The sequence below is a fragment of the Macaca nemestrina genome, chromosome 15, assembly GCF_043159975.1.
Source record: "Macaca nemestrina isolate mMacNem1 chromosome 15, mMacNem.hap1, whole genome shotgun sequence".
Classification (NCBI taxonomy): domain Eukaryota; kingdom Metazoa; phylum Chordata; class Mammalia; order Primates; family Cercopithecidae; genus Macaca; species Macaca nemestrina.
In genome coordinates this window covers 83,073,835-83,098,421 of record NC_092139.1, presented here as the reverse complement: position 1 = coordinate 83,098,421, position 24,587 = coordinate 83,073,835, and the positions used below count along the sequence as shown (strand labels likewise).

Sequence of the window (24,587 nt, the reverse complement as noted above, 5' to 3'; positions counted from 1 at the left end):
TTATTTATTTAGATGGAGTCTTGGTCTGTTGCCCTGGCTGGAGTGCAGTGGTGTGATCTCAGATCACTGCAACCTGTGTTTCCTGGGTTCAAGTGATTCTTTAACCTCAGCCTCCTGAATAGGGACTACAGGTGCCCGCCACTACACCTGGTTATGTTTTTGTATTTTTAGTAGAGACGGGGTTTCACCGTGTTCACCAGAATGGCCACAATTTCCTCACCTTGTGATCCACCTGCCTCGGCCTCCCAAAGTGCTGGGATTATAGGCATGAGCCACCGCGCCCAGCCCACATCTTCCATTTCTTTACACTGTGTGTGCGTCCACTGAGTCAGTGGCTGCTCATGCTCGCCCCAGCCCCTGACAGTGGGACAGTTCCCCATGGGGATCAGTACCTGATGAGTGCTGAGCCTCACTCACCTAGCTGTGCAGGAGGACTCCAGTGAGGGTGATGGGCACCAGGCTAATGATAATGTTGTCCTGAGTTCTGATGTGGCACTGGCCCTTGTCTGTCTGCTATGGATTGGAGCATCTCTTTTTATTTATTTCTTTATTTTTCTGAGACAGAGTCTCACTGGAGTGTGCAGTGGCTGGCGTGTGCAGTGGCTCAATCTTAGCTCACTGCAACCTCCACCTCCCAGGTTCAAGTGATTCTGCAGCCTCAGTCTCCCAAGTAGCTGGGATTACAGGTATGGGCCACCATGCCTGGCTAATTTTTGCATTTTTAGTAGAGACAGGCTTTCACCATGTTGGCCAGGCTGGTCTCAAACTCCTGACCTCAGGTGATCCACTGCCTCAACATCCCAAAGTGCTGGGATTACAGGTTTGAGCCACCACACCCAGCCATGGATTGGAGCATTTCTAAGGCTTGAGGTAGTCATATTATGAAATACAATGCAGTATCTTCCTGATCTTCCCTGCTTTGACCAAGTGCTGAGGAATGAGCCCAGCACTGACAGATGTTGACCTGCACTATTCTACATGATCCCTTACACTTCTCAGAATCTGCGAGCTGACCAGAAGCCTGTGGGCTTTCTATGTGTATTTCACAGTAATGTCCATGCCAACATCTCTTGTTCCCTGTACCTTTTGCTACCCAGGGTTATGTGACCACTGGGGCCCAAGTTGATGATGGGCAAAGTTTGGTAGCTTATAGGCCACACAGTTCCAGGGGCACACATAGGTGCTGGAACTCCCTGGTGTGGGGTCCTGTCACCAAGCCTGAGTGATGACACAGTTGAGTAAAACATGCCATCAACATCGGGACCCATTTTTGGGTTCACTTTTGCCTCTTCCATTCAGGAGGTCAAAATCTGGGTTCACTCCTTTCTGCACTCTCTCCATCTAAGGAGTAGGGATATTAAACTGACTTTCAGGTACAGCTGTGGTGGGGGAAGAAAGAGGTCATTTATGTAAAGAGTATGGTGGTGCTGAAGTTTCTCTTCCTTTCTATTAGAAGAATGACATGACTTGGGAGGCTGAGGTGAGAGGACCACATAGACCAGGAATTCAAGAAAAGTGACACTTGTACTGTGCTGGGCATGTGGGGCCACATTTTGGGGGGAAAACACACATTTACAGACACACTCACAATCACTACACATTGGTTCACCCCTAGCTACCTTCCAGCCCTCCTGCACACATACCCACACCATCTAAATAATACGGCTGTCTCCAGGGACTCTAGTGGATGATCACAGCTCTTCACTGAGCCATCTGTTTCTCACACTGCACTCCCGGTCCTCACTGTTATCAGGAACCTGAAGCCAGGCAGTCTCTCCAGACAAAAACAGGCAAGAGAGTCTCCCACAACCCATCACTTAGACTTGTCATCAGCAAGGGAGTGGTCTTAGCATATGTACAGTGTTAGAGAGGCGAATGACACACACTGGGGCCTGTCAGTGGGCAGGGGAAGGGAGAGCATCTGGATAAACAACTAATGTATGCAGGACTTAATACTTAGGTGATGGGTTGACAGGTGCAGCAGAGCACCATGGCACAGTTTTACCCATGTAACAAACCTGTACATCCTGCACATGTATCGCAGACCTTAAAAAAAAAAAAAAAATTAGGAGGTGGATGGATTGTCTGAGGTTAGGAGTTTGAAACCAGCGTGGCCAACCTGGTGAAACCCTATCTCTACTGAAAATGCAAAAATGAGCTGGGTGTGGTGGCAGGTGCGTGTAATCCCAGCTACTCCAGAGGCTGAGGCAGGAGAATCACTTGAACCCAGGAGGCATAGGTTACAGTGAGCCGAGAACAAACCATTGCACTCCAGCCTGAGTGACTGAGCTAGACTCCGTCTCAAAAAAAACGAAAAAAAGAGAGGAGCTGTAGAGAAATATCACAGGGTTAGTACTCATACCTCTGAGACCCCTTCTGAGTAGGAGTGAGCAGGACCTGGCCTTCCTGCCTGCCGAGAGCATGGTGTGGACATCATCCTAAATGCCTCAAGAATGGAGTTTCATTGCTTTCTCTTGTCATCTCCATCTCTTTGTGCAATGATGGCAGTGACACCAGCAGAAATTGGTGAGGGGTCAGAACAGGAATCAGGTCCCCACTTGTCTGACACAGAGCAGACAGGACACAAGTCAGCAGGGATGGACTTCAGGGTCAGGATAGACACAGACAGGTCCCAGGCCTGATCTTCCTGGGGCTGGAACAGATGAGTTTTTCTTTTTCACCTCTTCTGGGAGTCACTTGAGGAATGGTCCTTGAGGAGATACTGTTGGCCAAGGGTTTTCTGGCCCAGAAATGTGTGTGTGTGGTCTTTTCTTTTTCTTTTCTTTTTAGATGGAGTCTCACTCGGGAGTGAGTGGTGCAATCTCACTGGCTGGAGTGCAGTGGTGCGATCTCAGCTCACTGCAACGTCCACCTCCCAAGTTCAAGTAATTCTCCTGTCTCAGTCTGCCAAGTAGCTGGAATTACAGGCATGGGCCAGCATGCCCAGCTAATTTTTGTATTTGTAGTAGAGACGAGGTTTCTGCATGTTGGCCAGGCTGGTCTCGAACTCCTGACATCAGGTGATCCACTCGCCTCTGCCTCCCAAAGTGCTGGGATTACAAGTGTGAGCCACCATGCCTGGCTGAAATGTGTTTCAACGGGACTGACCCCATAACACTGGGCCTGTAGCTGCAGCACTCCCAAGTAGCAGGGGAGGTGGGGAGGGACATGAGTTCCAGTGCACCAGGAGCTCAGCAAAGGGATGGTGACGGATTCCAGAGTCCAGCTCATCCTTGCAACCCTTCTGTGGAATCCAGAACACATTAGTTTCCACTTATTGTATAGAAGGTTTGGAATCTTCAGTGTCAAACTCTGTCTGTGTTATATTTTTCCCACACTGTGGATAGAGGAACCCTGGTTATGGGCGTTTCCTGCCAGGGCAGTGACTGTGTCTTCCTCATTAGTCCTTATCCCAGAGGTCAGTCCTGGGGAGAACATGTTAGGCCCCATGGGCATTGTAGTGAACATATCCCTGGGATGAGTTCTAGGTCAGCCCTGGGCCTGGATCTAGCACAGGTGTTGAAATGTTCCCTTCTCAGTCTGTCCAGCCTGTTGAGCCCTACACCAATCCTGGAGCCTGCCCCAGCTCCTAAGTCAGGGTCCCTGGAGATGAGGTTGAGCTCTTGAGGACAGTGAGGTGCCTCTGGCCCTCGGCTCCTGCTGCTCTGATCCTGTCTAGACAGGGTGTGCAGGGCCACGCTCTTCGCTTGTGTGCACGTGAGCCCCCTGCTGGCATCCCTCTGTACCTGGATGTTGTCCTCATTGTTATATCCCCGGACCCACAGGACCTTTTGCAGATGTCCAGTAAGTATCCATAAATTTATGGTAGGAGCAGAGCTGCGAACTATTTTGCAAGAAAACACCAGGCGAGGAGAGTCATGTCTTCCTCATGTCTGGGTCTCCTGTGCCGTCTAGTGCGGTTCTCAGTCATATATGTGCCTCTTCATATTTAAATACATTTAAATATTTTCAATTAGAAGTTCAGGGCTGGGCGTGGCATCTCATACCTGTAATTCCAGCACTTTGAGAGGCCGGGGCGGGTGGATCAGCTGAGGTCAGGAGTTCGAGACCAACCTGGCCAACATGGTGAAACCCCATCTCTACTAAAAATGCAAAAATTAGCCCATGTGTGGTGGTGCATGCCTGTAATCCCAGCTACTCAGGAGACTGAGACAGAAGAATCGCCTGAATCCGGGAGGTGGAGGTTGCAGTGAGCCGAGATCATGCCATTGTACTCCAACCTGGGCAGCAAGAGTGAAACTCTATCTCGAAAAAAAAAAAGAATTTCAGAACTTCATTACAGCAGCTGCCATGCAATGCCCCAGCAGCTTTCTGTTCATGCACCGGAGAGATTTCCATCCCCACAGAATGTTCTTTCACATCTGCTGTAAGCCTGGCTGAGGGGCTGATTATTGAACTCCTCTAACTCAAAGCGTGCACCTTAAAGTGGGAATCTCAGGGCTGTGAGATTGGAGGTGAGACCTATAATGGGCCATTGGAAGGAAAAAGTTGAAAGGTGGTTCCTTCAGTTCCTCTTTCTCACTTGAAGGCTGGCAAGTGTGAGCAATGCCTTTCTAGAGACCTCTGACTCCCCAGAGCCCAGGGAGAGTCTGACAACACCGAGGGAAGGGCAGAGTGATCTCGTACAACCCAGTGTGGCCTCACCTGGAGTAGGAGGGTGGGCGAGGTGCTCTCTGGAATAACTTCTTGTGGAGTTTTTGTCTCTAAAGATTGGCCAATGGACACCGTCCATGAGGGCAGCTGCATTGAGGCAGACCTGCAGGTAGAGCATGATAGTCTAGGAGGATCTCTGGGAGCAGTTGGGTGACACCTGTTGCTTTGGAAATCAGGAAAAGGGCAATGAAGTCAGAACCAAAGGAAATATGTGTAGAAGTGTGACTTGTTCCTTTTGTATTTTAATAAGATAGAGATGAGGTCATTTGCCTCCATGAGCTTTGTGTGCTGTGTTTGTAACCCTTTTTTTCCTTACTCTGGTGTTTAATGGTTACCTTTCCCAGAAGACCAGTTTTTCCTGTCTATGTCACAGCAAACATCAAAGCCTTGGTCTTTGACTTGAGAATGCAGAGTCTTATTAGGTCCAGGCACTGACTAAGATGCGAGGTATCTGGTGACACTCCCTCATGCTCACTACTTGAACGTAGTTGTTTCTCTGAGATGGTCTCAGAATCTTCAGTCCCACGCTCCATATGCCGCATCCAGCAAAGCTTCCTGAGGGACTCACAGTCTCCAACCACCAGGGCACTGACATTAACTCTGTGTCCTTTTAGGCCCCCCTGAGGACCACCTGAGTTTAAAATCTCTGCCACCAAGTGAGGAAGATAATGATGATGCCCAGGTAAGACCCCATTTCTTTGCATTCTAAGGAAATGCTGCTTTCCTAATGTGAGAAACAAACTCACCCATCCACACCCAAAGAATGGACTCAGAGGCCTACAGAACAGAGAAAGTAAGAATTTTAATGATGGTCTTGCAAGATATATCTATAAATAGAAATATATATCTATAAATATATATATTTATGGTTGTCTTACTGCATTTTCTGGAAGCCCACCATACCAATATTTTGTATGTCTTAATGAATAGGCATCATATATATATATATATATATCATATATATATATCATATCTATCTATCTATGTGTATATATATATATATATATATATAGAGAGAGAGAGAGACAGGGGGAGAGAGAGAGAGAGAGAGAGAGAGAGAGAGAGAGAGAGAGAGAGAGAGATATGGAGGTTCACTTTTCTTGCCCAGGCTGGAGTGCAATGGCATAATCTCGGCTCACTGTAACATCTGCCTCCCAGGTTCAAGCAATTCTCCTGCCTGAGACTCCTGAGTAGCTGGGATCACAGGCGCTCACCACCATGCCTGGCTAACTTTTTGTATTTTTAGTAGAAATGGGGTTTCACCATGTTGGCCAGGCTGGTCATGACCTCCTGACCTCAGGTCATCCCCCTGCCTCAGCCTCCCAAAGTGCTGGGATTACAGGTGTGAGCCAGAGTACTCGGCCCAAAAAATAATTTTTATGTAAGCTAGTTAACCAAAAATCACCCCCATACTCGTGTACATTTTTTCATGAATTTGTTCATTTCTATTGGCATACATTTCCTCATTTCAGTAGATAATGTGTATTTGAACTTTTAAACTTATCTTCATGGCAGAAAGTGGTCAAAGTCATGTCTCTCAGCTTCACTGGTGTAAGTAGAGCTGGCTGTGTGAGCTTGGCCTGTTTGAATGAAGCTTGATTTTTAGGGAATCTCCCCAGGGAGAGTCACACAGGAGGTGCTGAAGCCCCTCATCACAGGGCCCAAAAAGGGTGTGTAGAAGTCGTTCTAGAATAAGACTCACAAATGGGAAATCATGACTATTTTTAATTGTAGCATTTTAATATTGAATTTTTTAATGATCTCTATGAAAAAGAATGTGTGATTAATAGAATAGAGTGCTTTGGGTAAAATTGAGTCCATTTCACCCCTAAAATAGGCTTTTAATCAAGTAATAAATCCTTTAAAACAGATGCTAAATGTAGTATCAGCATGATTAGATTCTAGTGTACTGACACGGTCTTGAATACACTAATTAATGGCTGTTTGTTTAGAAGAGTTTCAAAACATTTGATAGGCAGGAAGGCACTCTTCCATTGACCCTCAGTGTGCATTTTAGTTCCATTTTGGGTTGACTGTTTTGTGTTGCTGCCCGATGCCTCTAGTACGAAGCCAAGGTCTCCATGTCTCATGTCTTTCCAGCTCCCCTCCTCTGCCATCCATCTTCCACTCAGAGGAATAGCCCAGTATCAACTCAGTCCATTCTTGTATATCAACCACCTCCATACACCACATCCAGCAAAGCTCCCTGAGTGACTCACAGTCACCAACCACCGGTGCACTGATCTTTCCTCTAGGTCCTTCCAGCTCGTCCTGAGGATGGCCTGTTTTTAAGATGCTCACCACAATGCAAAGATGAAGATGATGATGACAATGATGGTGATGTTGATTGTGATGATGATGATGATGATGTCCAGGTAAGATCCCCCTTTTTTGTCTTCTACATCAATGTTGCTTTCCTGATTCTTTACTTCTCAATTAATTTTGATTTGAAAACCTGGCAATGTACATTATGTACACTGTACACTATTGTCTTTGTGGGGCTGGAATTCAGTAAGCATGTCTTCCCAACTGATACATGGTACACTATGCTGCTTTTAAATGACAGCATGCATTATCAACTGCAATACTGAGGCATTTTCCACAATACCAGTTTTCCTCCTTGGATGAAGCATTGTGCGTTTGCATAACAAATTAAATTTAAAGGTAAATTCTGTGAATAGAGGTCTTGTTTTTCTATAGCTATCCTCTGTGCTAGTCTTTGGGGATTTTGACCTATGGCTCAATCACTGTACTGCCTTCTGGTTTTTTATCATTGTCAAGAGAATAACAGATCTGTGTGAAGCGCACAACAGAATCTGATTCTCATAATGTTTTCTTTTATATAATTGCAGATAAGATCTTGGAAAGGAAAAGGTATGTACCATGAAATAACTCACTTCCCGAGGGAAAAACTTGCTAGCTTCATTGTATAGAAACCTGTTTCTGGGTTCCTGCTGGGAAAGAGGCTTGGGATTCTCATGAAAGTGATTTTGCCAGTATAGAACTCTGGCCCAAGAAGCTGTAGGAAGGTTTGTCAATCCAGAAGAAAGATGAGGGGATCATGGAAGCAGCAGCCTGGGGTGGGAGAAAAGCCCATCATTCAGCTTCAGCTAACGTAGGAGGAGTTGGTGAGTCACACTCTCTAATGACTTATCCTGGTGTTTTTGTTTCTAAAGACTTGATGCTGGAGAGTATAAGTGATGTGGAGACTCATCCAGGTAGGGAACTATGTGCCAGTAAAAACCCAATGGGGAAAGGTTCCCAGGAGCCTCCAGGTTATCCCTGCTGATTGTGAGGAGGGGCTGAAGGAGGGGGTATGAATTCAGAAGGAAAATGGAAATGTGTGTGAGGTCTGGCTTATTGTTTTCAGTTTCTTGGCATCATGGTAAGAACTGTCTGTATGGGCTATGAGGGTGCTGCATTCATGAGAGATTCTCTTTGCAGTCCACCCGCTCTTTTCTTTTTGTGGAACATCAGAGCCTTTGGTTTAGATTAGTCAATACTCCTTGGGATTGGTCACAAGGGGTGTAGGCTTAAGCACTGGGTGTCATCTGTGATGAAGGGAATCTGGGGGACACAGCTCTCTCACAGGCATTTCCTGGAACCTAGAGACACAGTTCTTCTGCTGTGTGCCACGGGGAAATGGAGAATCACCCTCTGAACTTTCAGGACTTGTTAGTGCACATTCATGTTTCTGTCCTCACTGTGCGCTCCTGGTTTAAAGGGATCTCCTGGGGTGGACGGCGGGGTGAATATTCACTCTAGGCTCACTGGTAAAACTCCAGGCTCCTTTGAAGGGAGGAGGAAAGTTTGACCTTGAGCACATTTCCAGCCTCCACTTCCAACCCAGTCACAGATTCTGAGCTGAGGCTTCTTTCTCCCCAGTTCTCTAATTTTGGGGGAAGCCAAGAGTTCCCACAAAAGATGGTATCACACTATTTCCTGCCTTCAAAAATTTGGCTTTGGTTTTGTTCTGTAAGTTGACATTCATCACTCAAGTTCTAGACTTTTTGTTTGTTTCTTTCTTTCTTTTTTCTTTTTTTTGAGTATTTGGATTGCTGTTCTTGCCTTGGTTTGCTAAACATAATAAGCCCCAGGTCTATCCATGCTGCTTAGGACATGATTGTGTGTTCTTCTTATGGCTGTGTAGTATTTTGTGATGTGTATGCACCACATTAAAAAAAACAAAAACAAAAACTGAAATCCACTGTTGCTGGTCACCTAGGACGCTTCCACATCTTTGTTCTTGTGAATGGCATGGCCATGAATGCGGGAGAGCATGTGTCTTTTGATAGAATGATTTATTGTCTTTTGGGTGGATACCAAGTGTCGTGGAATTGCTGGGTCTGATGGTAGTTCTGTTTTAAGTTTTTTGAGAATCTCTCAACTGGTTTGCACAGTGTGAACTAGTTTTCACATTGACCAAGAGTGTAGCAGCGTTCCCTTTCCTTTGCTGCCTCACCGGCATGTTGTTTTGACTTTGGAAAATTACCCATTGTGACCAACGTGAGATGATATCTTATTGTGTTTGGGAGTTGCATTGCACTGAGGTTGTGCATTTTTTCATGTTGGTTGATCACTTGAACGTCTTCTTTTTTTTTTTTTTTTTTTTTTTTGAGACAGTATCTCACTTTGTTGCCCAGACTGGAGTGCAGTGGTGAAATCTTGGCTCACTGCAACCTCTGCCTCCTGGGTTCAAGTGATTCTCCTGCCTCAGCTTCCTGAGTAGCTGGGATTACAGACAACTGTCACCACGCCCACCTAATTTTTGTATGTAGATAAGGGGTTTTACCATGTTGGCCAGGCTGGTCTCAAACTCCTGACCTCAGGTGATCCACCCACCTCAGCCTCCCAAAGTGCTGGGTTTACAGGTGTGAGCCACCGTGCCTGAGTAGCAGTGATTGTTTTTGTAAGGTAAAGTCAATAACAAAAACTAGAGTTTTTGACTTCTGTTGTTGGAAGTGGTTTTTTTCTATTTTTCTCTTTTGTCTGTTGTTTGCTTTTATATCCTGTGAGCTTAGATTCAGGTTTTCCTCACTTAAGCTCACTCTGTGTTTTCCTGCAGCAGTATTATGCTTTTAGGTCTTGTGTTTAGGGTTTAATGTATTTCGAGTTTGTGTTTGTGTATTGTATAACGTCAACGTCTTATTTCATTCTTTTGTATGTGGCTATCCAGTCATTTCAGACTGCTCAATTGAACAGACTGCTGACTCCTCATCTCATCCTTTTTCCCCTTGGGGACACAGTCCCACTCATGCTGTCACCCAGACTGGAGTGCAGTGGTGAGATCTCAGCTCTCTGCCACCTCCGCCTCCTTGCTTCGAGTGATTCTCCTGCCTCATCTTCCCAAGTGGCTGGGATTGCTGCTGTGCACCACCACACCTGACTAATATCTTTTGTATTTTTACTAGAGATAGGATTTCACCATTTTGGCGAAGCTGGTCTGAAACTCCTGACCTCAAGAGGTCCACCCAACTCGGTCTCTGAAACTGTTGGAAGTACTGGTGTGAGCCACAGCACATGGCCTCATTGCATCTTGTAGGCATTCTTTGAAAAAGAATGTGTTGACTGCAGATGTGTGTTTAGATTCTCTTAAGTCCCTAGGTTGATGGATTCATTTTTATGCCACTACTGTAGTCTTTGGATGAGTGGAGGTGTTACATGTAATTTGAAATTGGGGAGTGTGTGGCCTCCAGTTGAATTTGTATTCCCTAGAATTGCTTTGCATATTCAGGTTCCTTGGGTCTTCAGTGGATCCATGTGAACATTTAGCCGTGTATTGTTAACATTTCATAAAACGTTTGTTTTACACTGCATGTCCAGAATTAGGGGTGCATTGGGACATTGTGATACTTGTTTGTATACCTTGAGTATGGATAAAATCAGGGAGTTTCCCATGCTTGTGACCACGTGTAAGTTTGATATCTTCGATGTGTGAACATTCAGTATCCTCCTTGGTAGCTACTTTGAAAACGGCATAACCATATTGTTAAGTATCATCGCCCTGCTTTGGAGTGGAATACCGGAATGTATTCCTCTCCTGTAACTCTCTGTGTACCTATTGCCAATCCTTGAGGTCCTGTCCTCCTCCTCGTCTGTGGTGACCACTACTGTATTTTCACCTTCAGTGACTTAAAGTTTTCAGCTCCCACATGCAGGCTTGGTCTTTGTCTGCCTTTCTGATGTGATTGAACAGAATATCTGCAGGTGCAGCCATGTTGCTGGAAATGATAGGATTCCATGAATTTTGATGGCATAAAAGTATTCCATCCTGTCTGTGTACCAGAGATTCTTCATCCCTTCATCTGTGGATGGACAGGTAGGCTGATTTCTTCTCTTGGCTTTTGAGCATAGGGCTGAATGCCACCTGGGATGACAGATAATCTCTTCCATGTCCTGATCATGTCCTCTGTGTATATACCTAGAAATAGAATTGCTGGAGAAAATGGTAGTTGTAGTTTTAGGATTTCAAGGAACATCCAAGTGGTTTCTTTAGTGTGCATACTAGTTTACCATTTCCCACCACATGTGGAGACAAGTGCCTCCTCCGGAAATCCACACCTTGATTGGATTGTGTTTTCATATGTTTCAACTTTTTTCTTGTAGCATCTGTTGCATGTAGAGTGAGATGGAATCTTGAGTGTGTTTTTTATTTTTGTGTGTGTGTGATAAGTGGTACTTGCTATGTTATTGTGAATTTGTTTTTAATTTGTTGTGTAGGACTGGGCAGAGGACCTGAAGACATGAGGTTGATGCACAGGTCAAAGAGAAGATTCTCACCATCGCTAATGCACACAAAAGTGTAAGTGAAAATCACTCAGATTTCATCTCACTCCAGTTAGAATGAATACTAGCAACATTTGATGGCAGTTTTGTTTCTTGAGAGTGTGTGTGTGTGTGTGTGTGTGTGTGTGTGTGGGTATATATATTCACCCCCCCCCACACAACCCAAGGGTGCAAGGGACATTTTGACATATGTATGTGTAGTATCATGATCAAATCATCATATCTGGCATCTCTGTGACCTTCCATCATTATTATTTCTCTGTGGAGAGAATATTCAGAACCATATTTTCCAGCTGATTTTGAAAAAATTTTCTAGATTCTGTTGACCCTAGTCACCTAGTCACCCTGCTGTGCAGTAGAACACCAGAACAGATTCGTTGTGTCTCGGTGTCACTCCGTACCTGTTACCAATATCTAAGTGTGGTTTTGATGTACATTTTGCTGTGGTTAGAGATGTTTGCCAAGTTATCATGAACTTGTTTCAATCTGATGTGTAAGACTGGGCAAAGAACCTGAAGACCTGAGAAGGATGCACAGGTAAAAGATTCTGAATCAACATTACTGATCCTCACAAGAAGTCAATCAAAACCACACTCATATATCATCTCACTCCGGTGAGAATGAGCGTTACCAAAATGGGACGGCAGTTTCATTGCCGTAGAGTAGGTGTGTATAACCAGCGGGTGCAAGGGACAATTTGATCTGTGTAAAGGTAGCATCATAATGAAGTTGCAGTGTCTGGCACCTCCGTGAGCTCCAGAGTTATGGTTTCTCTGTGGAGAGAACATTCACAACTGACCTTTGTAGGTGTTTTGAAAATTTTGGTTTTCTGTTCTTGCCTTTTGTTCATAATGGCCTATGGCTCTGTCCAGGTTTCTGGTAAGAGCATGTATTTGTGTTTTATGACTGTGTAGTGTTCCGTGGTGTGTATGGACCACATTTCCTTTCTCTGATCCACTTCTGATGGGCACCAAGGCTGATTCATGTCTTTACGATTGTGAGTAGTACTGCTGTGAACATAGGAGTGTATGTGAGTTTTGGATGGAAGGATTTTCCTTTTTATAGATCCTTAGGAGTGGGGTTGCAGCGTTGGGTGGTAGTTCTCTTTGAGGTTCTTTGAGAAATGTCCACACTGCTCCCCAGGGGATCTGAACTAGTTTGCATTTCCCCCAACAGTGGACCTGCATTTCTTTGCTCATCTGCCCCAGCAGCCTCTATTGTTGTGGACTGTGTGTCATAATTGCCATTCTGACCAGTGTAGATCTTATCTCCGTATGTTTCTGATTTGCATTTCTCTGATGATCAGTGAGATTGAACATGTTTTCATGCTCGTTAGTTACTGGTACACCTCCTTTTAAGTGTTCATGTTCCTTGCCCTTTTATAACTTGTTGTTGTTGTTTTTTTCTGATTTTATTTGTTTTTTTTTTTTTTTTTTGAGACAGAGTCTTACTCTGTCGCCCAGGCTGGAGTGCAGTGGCCGGATCTCAGCTCACTGCAAGCTCCGCCTCCCGGGTTTACGCCATTCTCCTGTCTCAGCCTCCCGAGTAGCTGGGACTACAGGCGCCCACCACCTCGCCCGGCTAGTTTTTTGTATTTTTAGTAGAGACGGGGTTTCACCATGTTGGCCAGGCTGGTCTTGAACTCCTGGCTTCAAGCAGTTCACCCGCCTTGGCCTCCCAAAGTGCTGGGACTATGGTCGTGAGCCACTGCGGCCGGACTATTTTTTAAATACTTTTTAGAACCCAAGTCTTGTTATGCTGCTCAGGCTAGATTCTAACTCCTGTGCTCAAGCAATTCTTCTGCCTCAACCTCCTGAGCAGCTGAGACTACAGCTTGTGCCACCACCCCCAAGCAAAAAGTTTATGTTTCTTTTTTTAAAAAAGAGAGGGCTTAGGACTTCCTGGAGCACAGACTTCAAATAGCAGTTGAGTCCACAATTGTGCTCCCTTCCCTCTGGATCTTTCTTCCTGAGTGCCTATGAAAAGCAAGCTTTGGCCCTGCCTGTGCGGCTGCAGCCCGCCAGAGATTGTCGTTTCCTGACAGCCAGTCCTGTGGACTCTGGGCTTGCTTAGCCAACCCCACAAATGCAGAAGCCAAGGTTTTACCAGTCTATCTATCTTTCTAGATGTATGTCTGTATATAACTTTTTTGTTTGTTTGTTTGTTAGAGACGGAGTCTAGCTTTATCACCCAGGCTGGAGTGCAGTGGCGCGATCTCGGTTCACTGCAATCTCCGCCTCCCGGGTTCAAGCAATTCTTCTGCCTCAGCCTCCCGATTTGCTGGAACTGCAGGCATGCACCACCACACCTGGCTAATTTTTGTGTTTTTATTAGAGACAGAGTTTCATCTTGTTGGCCAGGCTGGTCTCAAACTCCTGACGTTAGGTGATCTGCCTGCCTCGGCCTTCCAAAGTGCTGGGATTACAGGCTTGAGCCACTGTGCCCGGCTAGAAGCCATCCGTTTCTATATCTATGCAGATGTGTGTCGCTATATGTTTATGTATATCTGAATCTGTGTATCTCTCCTACTGGTTCTGCTTCTCTGGTTTGAACCCTAAGACAACTATTTTTTTTTTTTTTTTTGAGCTGGCGTCTTGCTCTGTCACCCAGGCTGGAGTTCAGCGGTTTGATCTCTGTTCATTGCAACCTCCGCCTCCTGGGCACAACTAGTATTTTATAATCTGTTAGGAATTCAAATGTTTTTCAAAAGATCAAACTACATATTTAAATATATTTCAAATACAAACTTTAAAAATCATACTATGAAGCGTTAAGTGTAAGATTCTACATTATTAGGCCAGGGATGGTGGTTTAGGTCTCTAATCCCAGCACTTGGGGAAGCCAAGGGGGGCAGATTGCTTGAGCTCAGGAATTTGACACCCCCCTGGGCAACATAGCAAGACCCTATCTCCACAAAAATAGAAAAATGAGCTGGGCATGGTGGTCCGTGCCTGTGGTCTCAGTTGTTTGGGAGGCTGAGGTGGGAGGATCACTTGAGCCCAGGAATTTGAGGCTGCAGGGAAGCATGACTGAGCCATTGCACTCCATCCTGGGTGACTGAGTGAGACCCCATCCCAACCCCCAAAAAGGTTAACATCATTATATAATTGTACTCTAAATTTTTAGAAAAATTAAAGAAAATTAAGTATTATTTAAATATAGGCAAGGTACAGTGGCTCATACCTATAATCCCAGCACACTGGGAGGGCAAAGCAGGTGGATCACCTGAGGTAGGGAGTTCGATACCAGCCTGGCCAACATGGTGGAACCCCATTTCTACTAAAATTGCAAAAGTTTGCCCTGTGTGGTGGCGCGTGCCTGTAATCCCAGCTACTCGGAAGGCTGAGGCAGAAGAATCACTTGAACCCAGGAGGTGAACGTTGCAGTGAGCTGAGATGGCGCCACTGCCCTCCAGCCAGGGTGAAGGAGCGAGACTCTGTCTCAAAAATAAATTAATAAATAAATAGGTAAACAGTTGGTTCAAATGGACATAAAGATGGAAATAACAGACCCTGGGAACTCCACAGGTGGGGAGGGAAGGAGCGGAAAGGGTTGAAAAACTGCTCGTTGGGTACTATGGTCAGTGTGTGGGTGATGGGTTCACTAGAAGCCCAAACCTTAACATCTTGCAGTGTACTCATGGAACACACCTGCACATGTGCCCCATGAATCTAAAGTTTAATACAATAAAAATAATAAACTTAGTGCAAAAGACAATTGTAGATGTTTAATCATAAAACACTTACGATAAAATAGCACTGATTTTTTTTTTTTTTTTTTTTTTCAGGCCTTCTCATTCTGTCACCCAGGCTGGAGTGCAGTGGTGAGATCTCAGTTCACTGCAACCGCCATCTCCTGAACTCAAGCAATTTTCATGCCTCAGCCTCTCCAGTAACTGGGATTACAGGCGCACACCGTCCACCTCCTGGGTTCAAGTGATTCTCTTGCCTCAACCTCCTGAGTAGCTGGAATTGGAGGCACCCGCCCCCGTGCCTGGCCAATTTTTTTAAGGTTAGTGGAGATGGGGTTTCATGATGTTGGCCAGGCTGGTCTTGAACTCCTGACCTCAGGTGATCCACCAGCCTCGGCCTTCCAAAGTGCTGGGATTACAAGCATTAGTCACCGTGCCTGGCCAAATATTTTTCTTAAAAGTCCTTCATGTTTAAATAATCCCATTTCATTTTGATGACTTTGAGATTATCTGACAGAATTCTTGGGGAAAAGGTTAGGACTGTAATGTTTTTATTGACAGCAAGCAGTGTGTTTTGCTCCAAAAAAATCACTGCTTTCTTTTGATCTTTCGGTTTCATCGTGTATGAATGGGGATTTGTTTTTGTTTGAGACAGTGTCTCACTGTGTTGCCCAGGCTGGAGTACAGTGGCGTGATCATGGCTCACTGCAACCTCCACCTCCTGGGTTGAAGTGATCCTCGTGGCTCAGCCTCCTGAGTAGCTGGGATTACAGGTGCACACCAACACGCCCAGCGAATGTTTGTATTTTTAGTAGAGATGGGGTTTCAGTATGTTTGCTGGGCTGGTCTCGAACTCCTGACCTCAAGTGATCTGCCTGTCTTGGCCTCCCATAGTGCTGGGATTACAGGTGTGGGCCATTGCGCCTGACCTAGATGGAGATTTTAATCGATTCCCCAAGTCAGTTTCAATTCTGTCATGTTCATTGTCTGCTTCTTCAAAAAGTCTTTGAACCAGAGCTAAGAATGATATTATTGTATCAGTAGCCGGACGCAGAGGCTCACGTATGTAATCCCAGCACTCTTCGAGGCCAAGGTGGGTGGATCACCTGTCAGGAGTTTGAAACCAGCCTGGGCAACATGGCGAAAACCTGTCTCTACTAAAAATACAAAAATTAGCTGGGCACGGTGGCAGGTGCCTGTCATTCCAGCCACTTGGAAGCTGAGGCACGAGAGAATAGCTTGAACCAGGGAGACAGAGGTTGCAGTAGTTGAGGCTGTGCCACTGCACTCCTGCCTGGGTGACAGAGGGAGACTCCACTCCATCTCAAAAAAAAAAAAAAAAAAAAAAATTAATGCATCAGATGCTCTGTTTTGTTGGTGTTATTATCTGACTCTCGAAGATAGTAAAGTATAGAAGTGTGAAATATGGAAAAATTATTATTATTTTTTGAGACAGAGTCCCTCGCTCTGTCACCCAGGCTGGAGTGCAGTGGTGAGATCTTGGCTCACTGCAACCTCCGCCTCCTGAGTTCAAGTGATTCTCCCACTTCATCCTCCCGAGTAACTGGGATTACAGGCTTTTGCCACCACAGCGGGGTAATTTTTGTATTTTTTGTAGAGACGGGGTTTTACCATGTTGGCCAGACTGGTCTTGAACTTCAAACCTCAAATGATTCACCCGCCTTGGTCTCCCAAAGTGCTGGGATTACAGGTGTGAGCCACTGCACTCAGACTGGAAAAATTATTTTTAAATTAATTAAGTGTATCCTTGTTCAATTTGGAATTTTAGTGAATCAAAAAACTCCATGAATAGTCTCAATACAAAATAATTCAGATTTCAGATTCAGGCCAAAACAATAGTATTACACCAACAAACATACCAGTATTTCCATATATAAAGCGAGTACAACAAGCTGTGTGCGGTGGCTTGCCTGAAATCCCAAGACTTTGGGAGGCAGTGGTGGACGTGTCACTTGAGGCCAGGGGTTTGACACCAGCCTAGCCACCATGGTGATACCCTGTGTCTACTAAAAATACAAAAATTAGATGGGCGCGTTGGCACGTGCTTGTAATCCCAGCTACTCAGGAAGCTGAAATTTGAGAATCACTTGAATCCAAGAGGCGGAGGTTGCAGTGAGGTGCGAGCTGCGATGGCACCACTGCACTCCAGCCTGCGAGAGTGAGACTCTGTGTCAAAAATTAAAAAGGGCACAGTGCATAAGGATATTGGAAAATCAGAATGCTGGAGACCAAGGTAGAAGGAGTAGGGTAGAACATAAAGAGAATACATTCTCAACGAATGCTTCTTGGAATAACTCTGTGATATTTTAGACAATTACCGCATCTGCCCTAAAACAGACCTAAAGCTAAGGAGTGAGTTTCCTTGCTCTATTGGTGAACTAATTAATAGTTTTTTTTTTCTGAGAGCTACTGTGTGGCCAAATGGGCATTCCTGAGTGAAGACTCGCTATGGGCAGCATTCTGCTAGGGTTTTGTTCTTTCTTTCCTTTGTTTTGTTTTGTTTTGTTTATTTTGAGACGGAGTCTCACTTTGTCGCCCAGGCTGCAGTGCAGTGCAAGCTCCGCCTCACAGGTTCATGCCATTCTCCTGCCTCTGCCTCCCGAGTAGCTGGGACTACAGGCACCTGCCACCACGCCCAGCTAATTTTTTTGTATTTTCAGTAGAGACAGGGTTTCACCATGCTATCCAGGATGGTCTTGCTCACCTGACCTCGTGATCCGCCCACCTCAGCCACTATAGCCTTGAACTCCTGGGCTCAAATAATCATCCTGACTCAGCCTCCTGGATAGCTGGGGCTACAGGTGTGTATCATCATGCTCAGCTATTTGTGGTTTTTTTTGACTTTTTCTGCAGAAACAAGCTCCTGCCATGTTGCCTGGACTGGTCTCCAATTCCTGACCTCAAGAATTCCTCCCACCTCAGCCTCCCAGTGTTGGCATTACAGGCATAAGCCACTGTGCCAAGCCTTTTATCACATCTTGAAGTCAGTAAGAAGTAGGTCATCTCATCTGGCTGGGCACGGTGGCTCATGCCTGTAATCCCAGCACTTTGGGAGGCAGAGGCGGGCAGATCACGAGGTCAGGTATCGAGACCATCCTGGCTAACGCGGTGAAACCCTGTCTCTACTAAAAACACAAAAAATTAGCGAGGGTGGTGGTGGGTGCCTGTTGTCCCAGCTACTTGAGAGGTGGAGGCAGGAGAATGGCGTGAGACCAGGAGGCAGATCTTGCAGTGAGCCAAGATCACACCAAGGAACTCCAGCCTGGGCAACAGAGCGAGGAGACTCTGTCTCAAAAAAAAAAAAAAAAAAAAAAAGGAAGAAAAAAAGTGGATTATCTCATAGACCAGAGATTTCAGAACAAGCCAGTATTTTGGCTATTCTTGGCCCTTTGCATTTTATTTTTTCTTTGAGACAGAGTTTTGCTCTTGTTGCCCAGGCTGGAGTACAATGGTGCAATCTCAGCTCACTGTGACCTCTGCCTCCCAGGTTCACGTGTTTCTCCTGTCTCAGCCTCCCAAGTAGCTGGGATTACAGGCATGTGTCACTACACTTGGCTAACTTTTTTGTGTTTTTATAGTAGAGACGGGGTTTGCCATGTTGGCCAGGCTGATCTCGAACTCTTGACATCAGGTGATTCACCCGCCTCTGCTTCCCAAAATTTTGGGATTACAGGCATAAGCCACCACAACCAGCCTGCATTTTCATATAAATTTACAATTAGCCGGGCGTGGTGGCAGACATCTGTAATCCTAGCACTTGGAGAGACTGAGGCGGGAGGATTGCTTGAGCCCAGGAGTTTGAGGCTTCAGTGAGCTGTAATTGCACCACTATACTCCAGCTTAGACAACAGAGCAAGACGCTTTCTAAAAACAAAATTAGAATCAGCATGTCACTATTTATTAAGAAATATGTTGAGATTCATCCTAATGATGACTGTTTGTTTAAAAAAAAAAAAAAGCGCTGGACGCAGTGGCTCACATCTGTAATCCCAGCACTTTGGGAGGCTGAGGCAGGCCAATCACAAAGTCAGGAACTCGAGACCATTCTGGCTAAAACCGTGAAGCCCCATCTCTACCAAAAATACAAAAGAAAAGAAAAAAAGCCGGGCGTCGTGGCGGGCACCTGTAGTCCCAGCTACTTGGGAGGCTGAGGCAGGAGAGTGGCATGAATGCGGGAGGCGGAGCTTGCAGTGAGCCGAGATTGCACCACTGCACTCCAGCCTGGGTGACAGAGCGAGACTCTGTCTCTAAAGAAATAAATAAATAAGAAAAGAAAGAAATGTGTTTAGATTTTAATACGAATTACATGTAATCTAGAAATTACTTTGAGGAGAACTGATCTTTATGATATTGAGTATTCCAATCCATGAAGATGGTATATTTCTCCAGACTCACACAAATTTAATGAATGCAAAAGAAAACATCAGGATGGTAGGGGTGTTGATGCAGAGAACACCCATGGGAATGTCGTTCTGGCACTACTTGCCTTCTAAGGGCTGCCTCTGCTCCTTACTTCCTTTTTCTAGGTTGCCCGATTATTATGTGAACTTATCCTATGCCCAGTGCTGATTGATTCAAGGGAACGCACCTGCCCAGGCCAGTCCAATAAATGTCCTTACACAGATTTTTCAAACGGAGACTGAAAGAGAGTTGAACTAGGCTCTCTGATTGCAAAATATAAAATTTAGGAGCTCCTGGTAACCGTGCTTCAGATTATGTGAACTAGAGGGTTGGGGGAATTGCTGAGAAATAAGGACAAATCTGAAAGAAACGGAGACATGACAAGAGAAGAGAGTGGTGTTTGAGTCTCTGGCTCCACAGAGTTCTTAAGGCCAATGAGTTCTGAGAGATAGTCAGAACGATCTTGTTTATGAATTCCATGAGACAGTCCATAAATCTGTCTTTAGGCTTAAGCTAGTTTGAGTGGGGTTTCTGTCACTTGGAACAAGAGTCCTGACTACTGCAGTGGAGTGGAGTTAAAAGGTATAACCTCAATAGGTGAGCTAGCTCACTTTAAAAGGCTTCCAGTTTGAATTACACTCCATTCCCTCTGGTGCCCCTAGAAAGAGCCTTCTCTAACACAGGCCAGGAACTAGCAGACATGCTTTTGTTTTTTTTCTTTGCAGAAATGTTACTGCCTTGATTTGGGACAGATTATCAGAGGTGGGCACCCTTATCCTCTCTTTCATACAGGATTTATCACTTGTAAGTATTTGTCTTATGTTTGGATGCTACATTTTGGTTAGAATTTAATGATCATATCTCTCATCAAGATTACCCACATGATCACTCTAAGGCTGTTGTAAGCCAAACTGACAAGTACTCCATATGTCAAGATGTCAAGTGCAACCCAAAATAAGATGTAAGCACCAAATGGGACTGAGAGAAATGCTAAAAATCTTCACCCTTACTGCCTTTCTTGATGATAACCATGCATCCTGTGAGGGAAATAGTGTTATAGTGATATAAAGTAAGGTTCTGAAATTTGAAGAGATTGGAGGCCAGGTGTGGTGGTTCACACCTATAATCTCAGCATTTTGGGAGGCCAAGGTGGGTGGATTGCTTGTACGCAGGAGTTCCAGATGAGCTGGGCAACATTGTGGGACCCCATCTCTAAAAAAAAAAAAAAAAAAAAAAATTGGTGTAGTGGCTCACGCTTATAATCCCAGCTACTCAGAAGGCTGAGATGGGAGGATCACTTGAGGAGGTCAAGGCTGCAGTGAGCTGTGATCATGCCACTGCGCTCCAGCCTGGGTGACAGAGTGAGACCCTGTCTCCAAAAAAAAAAAAAAAAAAAAAGGATTGGAGGGAAGAATTTTTGAAGATACTGTCATGCAGGGAAAGGGTGTGCCGTGTATATGCAGAGGGTCCTCAGCTTTCCAAACTTAACTCTGGAACAGGCTACCTTTCATACATTTTATATACTGTATACTGACAGACCCAACACAGTTTTCAAAGGACACATTTGAGCCTTTTTTTAAAAAAGTTTTTTTAAGACAGAGTCCTGCTCTGTTGCCCAGGCTGGACTGCAGTGGCACAATCTTGGCTCACTGAAACCTCCACCTCCTGGGTTCAAGCGATTCTCCTGCTTCAGCCTCCCAAGTAGCTGGGACTGCAGGTGCGTGCCACCATTCCCAGCTATTTTTTTGTATTTTTAGTAGAGGTGGAGTTTCACTGTGTTAGCCAGGATGGTCTCAATCCCCTGGCCTCGTGATTCCCACCACCGCCTCGGCCTCCCACAGTGATGGGATTACAGACGTGAGCCTCTGCGCCTGGCTGTACTACTATGAATAGGTCTTAATAGGTTTTAGTTGTTAATTATTTTTAAATTGATTTCAAAAATCTTCTACAACATGGATGAAACTTGAAGATATTATACTTAGTGAAATAGGCCAGCCACAAACAAATGTCATTTGAATCCACTTTTATGAGGTACCTAGAATTGGCAAATTCACATAGACAGAAAGTAGATTTGAGGTTATCAGGGCAAGGGGGAAGGATGAATGGGGGACTGTAGTTAATGGGTTTAGAGTTTCTGTTTGGGAAGATGAAAGAGTTCTGGAGATGGATGGTGGTGAAGGTTGCCCAATAGTGTGAATGTAGTTAGTGCCAACGAGCTGTACGTTTAAAACTAAAGTGGAAATATTGATGCTATGCATGTTTGAGTGCAATTATAAAAATGGATCCAGGTGTGGTGGCTCACACCTGTAATCCCATCACTTTGGGAGGCCGAGGAGGGCGGATCACCTGAGGTTGGAATTTCAAAACCAGCCTGGCCAACGTGGAGAAACCCTATCTCTACTAAAAATACAAAAAATTAGCCAGGCGTGGTGGTGCACGCCTGTGATCCCAACTACTTGGGAGGCTCAAAAAACCCAAATCAAAAACAAAAAGAAAAATTAGCCAGGCGTGGTGGTGCATGCCTGTAATCCCAACTACTTGGGAGGCTCCAAAAACCAAAATCAAAAACAAAAAGAAAAATTAGCCAGGCGTGGTGGCACGTGCCTGTAGTCCCAGCAACTTGGAGGCTGAAGTAGGAGAATCACTTGAACCTGGGAGGCGGAGGTTGCAGTGAGCCAAGATGCCGCCACTGCACTCCAGCCTGGGTGACTGAGCGAGACTCCATCTCAAAAAAACAAAGTTTTTCTTGAAAATAAAAAATAAAGGTCAGTCACAGTGGCTTAGGCCTGTAATCCTAGCACTTTGGGAGGCGGAGGTGGGTGAATCATGAGCTCAGGAGTTTGAAACCATAATGGCCAACATGGTGAAACCCTATCTCTACTAAAAATACAAAAATTAGCTGAGCTTGGTGGTGTGCGCCTGTAGTCCTAGCTAGTTGGAGGCTGAGGCAGGACTGTCCGTTGAACCTGGGAGGCGGAGGTTGCAGTGAGCCGAGGTCACATCACTGTGCTCCAACATGGAGACAGAGCAAGACTCTGTCTCAAAAAAGAAAATCTCGCTGGGCATGGTGGCTCATGCCTGTAATCCCAGCACTTTGGGAGGCCCAGGAGCTCGAGACCAGCCTGGGCAACATGGTGAGACCCCATTTCTACAAAACAGTATTACAAGAAAAATAGCTGGGCGTGGTAACACATGCCTGTGGTCCCAGCTACTCAGGAGGCTGAGGTGTGAGGATCGCTTGAGCCCAGGAGATCAAGGCTGCAGTGAGCTGTGATGGTGCCACTTCACTCCAGTTTGGGTGTCAGAGTGAGATCCTGTCTCAACAAATAAATAAACAAATAAACAAAGAAAAATCTTATGTTCACATCACAAAACCAATCACCAATTACTATACCAGCTTCTAAGGTAGAAACACTCCGGTCTGAACCCCTGGCAGGGAGCTTGCACCCAGTAAGCCCCAGCTCAACACCACATCCTTGTACCAAAGAGAGTTTGAGATTAAAATCCAGAAAAGCAAAGTTCACTCTTCTTATGGTTTTGGAGTCTCAGAAGGTGGTTTTATTGTTTCTTAATTATATTGAGCCTTCTTTTAGCTTTAAAGGGAATGTCACCATGTACGGTGGCTTATGCCTGTAATCCCAGCACCTTGGGAGGCCAAAGTGGGCAGATCACCTGAGGTCAGGAGTTCGAGACCAGCCTGGCCAACATGGTGAAACCCCATCTCTACTGAAAATACAAAATTAGCCGGCTGTGGTGGCACATGCCTGTAATCCCAGCTACTCTGGAGGCTGAGACAGAATTGCCTAGAACCTGGGAGTCAGAGTTGTAGTGAGATCATGCCAGCCTGGGCGACAGAGCGAAATTCTGTCTCAAAGCAAAAAAAAAAAAAAAATAATAATAATGTCTAAATGCAGTAGCTAAGTACGCAGAAGCCATTTCAGTGTGGGAGGCGAGGTGACTGAGTCCAGGGACTCCAGGTTTCTGGCTGAGGGGCTGAGACTGCCCATGGTCATTGTGATGAGTTGAAGGTGGAAAATGAGCTGGGCTGGGGGAAGGTTGTCATCTCCTCTGGATGTGATTAGTTTGAGAGTCCTGTTAGGTAGTTCACTGGGCATGGTCAGTAGGCAGTTGAACTGAGAGGGTTTGGAGCTGGGATAGACTCCAGCCTCACCATGTGGGCAAGAGTAGGGGTCACAGAGTGTGAAGATGGCCAAGAAAGAGGACTGGGTGGGGGTCTGGGGGAGTCAGCAGCCAGACATAGGCCATGGAGAAACAGATGCCAGGGGAAGAGGAAAGGGGAGTCAGACCCCAAGGGGAAAAGAGTCACTGGAAGGGGGGGCCAACCCCGTGTCACATCCAGCAGAGACACCAGGTACAGCAGGACTATGGACATGACCATGAGGAGTGCCTTTTTGGCCATGACCTGGGAGAGATGAGGGTGAGAGCATGGGGGACCACACCATGTCCCCAATATACAAAACAGTGCCTGGTAGACGGGATGGATTTATGAATGGATGGACAGGTGAATGGATGGATGAATGGACAGATGATAGATGGATGCAAAGACAGATGAATAGATGGACAGATGCATAGATGGACGGATGGACAGATGGAATGAATGATCAGAAAAGACTTCATGAACATTGTGAGACTGAGCTGCATCTCCCTGGATAGATATAAAAGCAGAAGAATCTCGTCTTGAGTCGGGAATGACCCAGCAACCTGGTCCAGGGAGGAAGTCAGCCTGGCAGCCTGGCTTGACTGGGGACACTTGTGGCGCATTTCAGAGGCCCTTAAAATGGGGCCAAGTGAGGTTGGGCAGGTCTGAGCCAGCTCAGCACTCCTCAGCCACACCACACAGCTGCTTCAGGGGATGTGTCACTGAGGAAGTTGCTGGGACCCGCTGGGCCAGCGTTACCATCGGCACCAACAGCTTCAGAGAGTGGGACACAGGCTGGGGTGACTCCAAGGTTGTGGGCGGCACCTGCTGCAGAGAAGGGACATGCACAGAGAC

General features: G+C 45.6%; 2 protein-coding genes across 5 annotated transcripts in view; both read left to right on the top strand.

Moving 5' to 3' along the window:
- Positions 1-24,587, top strand: part of LOC105497383 (aspartate-rich protein 1-like) — a 116,321-nt gene that overhangs the window by 14,593 nt on the left and 77,141 nt on the right. The window lies entirely within an intron of this gene.
- Positions 27-24,574, top strand: LOC139358645 (aspartate-rich protein 1-like). Of its 4 annotated transcripts, none has more exons than XM_071079871.1 (8): positions 27-3,804; positions 5,289-5,356; positions 6,930-7,049; positions 7,527-7,548; positions 7,851-7,892; positions 10,086-10,993; positions 11,395-11,476; positions 15,248-15,300. In XM_071079871.1, exons 1-6 carry the CDS (start codon positions 3,798-3,800, stop codon positions 10,214-10,216), a joined length of 390 nt encoding a protein of 129 aa, XP_070935972.1. In that variant the 5' UTR covers positions 27-3,797; the 3' UTR covers positions 10,217-10,993; positions 11,395-11,476; positions 15,248-15,300. The 4 variants fall into 4 exon arrangements, with proteins under 4 accessions (XP_070935972.1, XP_070935971.1, XP_070935973.1 ...); XM_071079872.1 differs by lacking the exon at positions 10,086-10,993 and adding an exon at positions 20,299-20,388 and having other exon boundaries at positions 36-3,804; positions 15,248-15,471; XM_071079873.1 differs by having other exon boundaries at positions 1,004-3,804; positions 10,871-10,993; positions 15,248-15,279.

Excerpts from the sequence above, each read along its gene's own strand:
- LOC139358645 (XM_071079870.1), top strand. Across the intron at positions 5,357-6,929 it reads AAGATAATGATGATGCCCAG|GTCCTTCCAGCTCGTCCTGA; the intron begins GTAAGACCCCAT and ends TCTTTCCTCTAG. Across the intron at positions 11,477-20,298 it reads TCGCTAATGCACACAAAAGT|AAATGTTACTGCCTTGATTT; the intron begins GTAAGTGAAAAT and ends TTTTCTTTGCAG.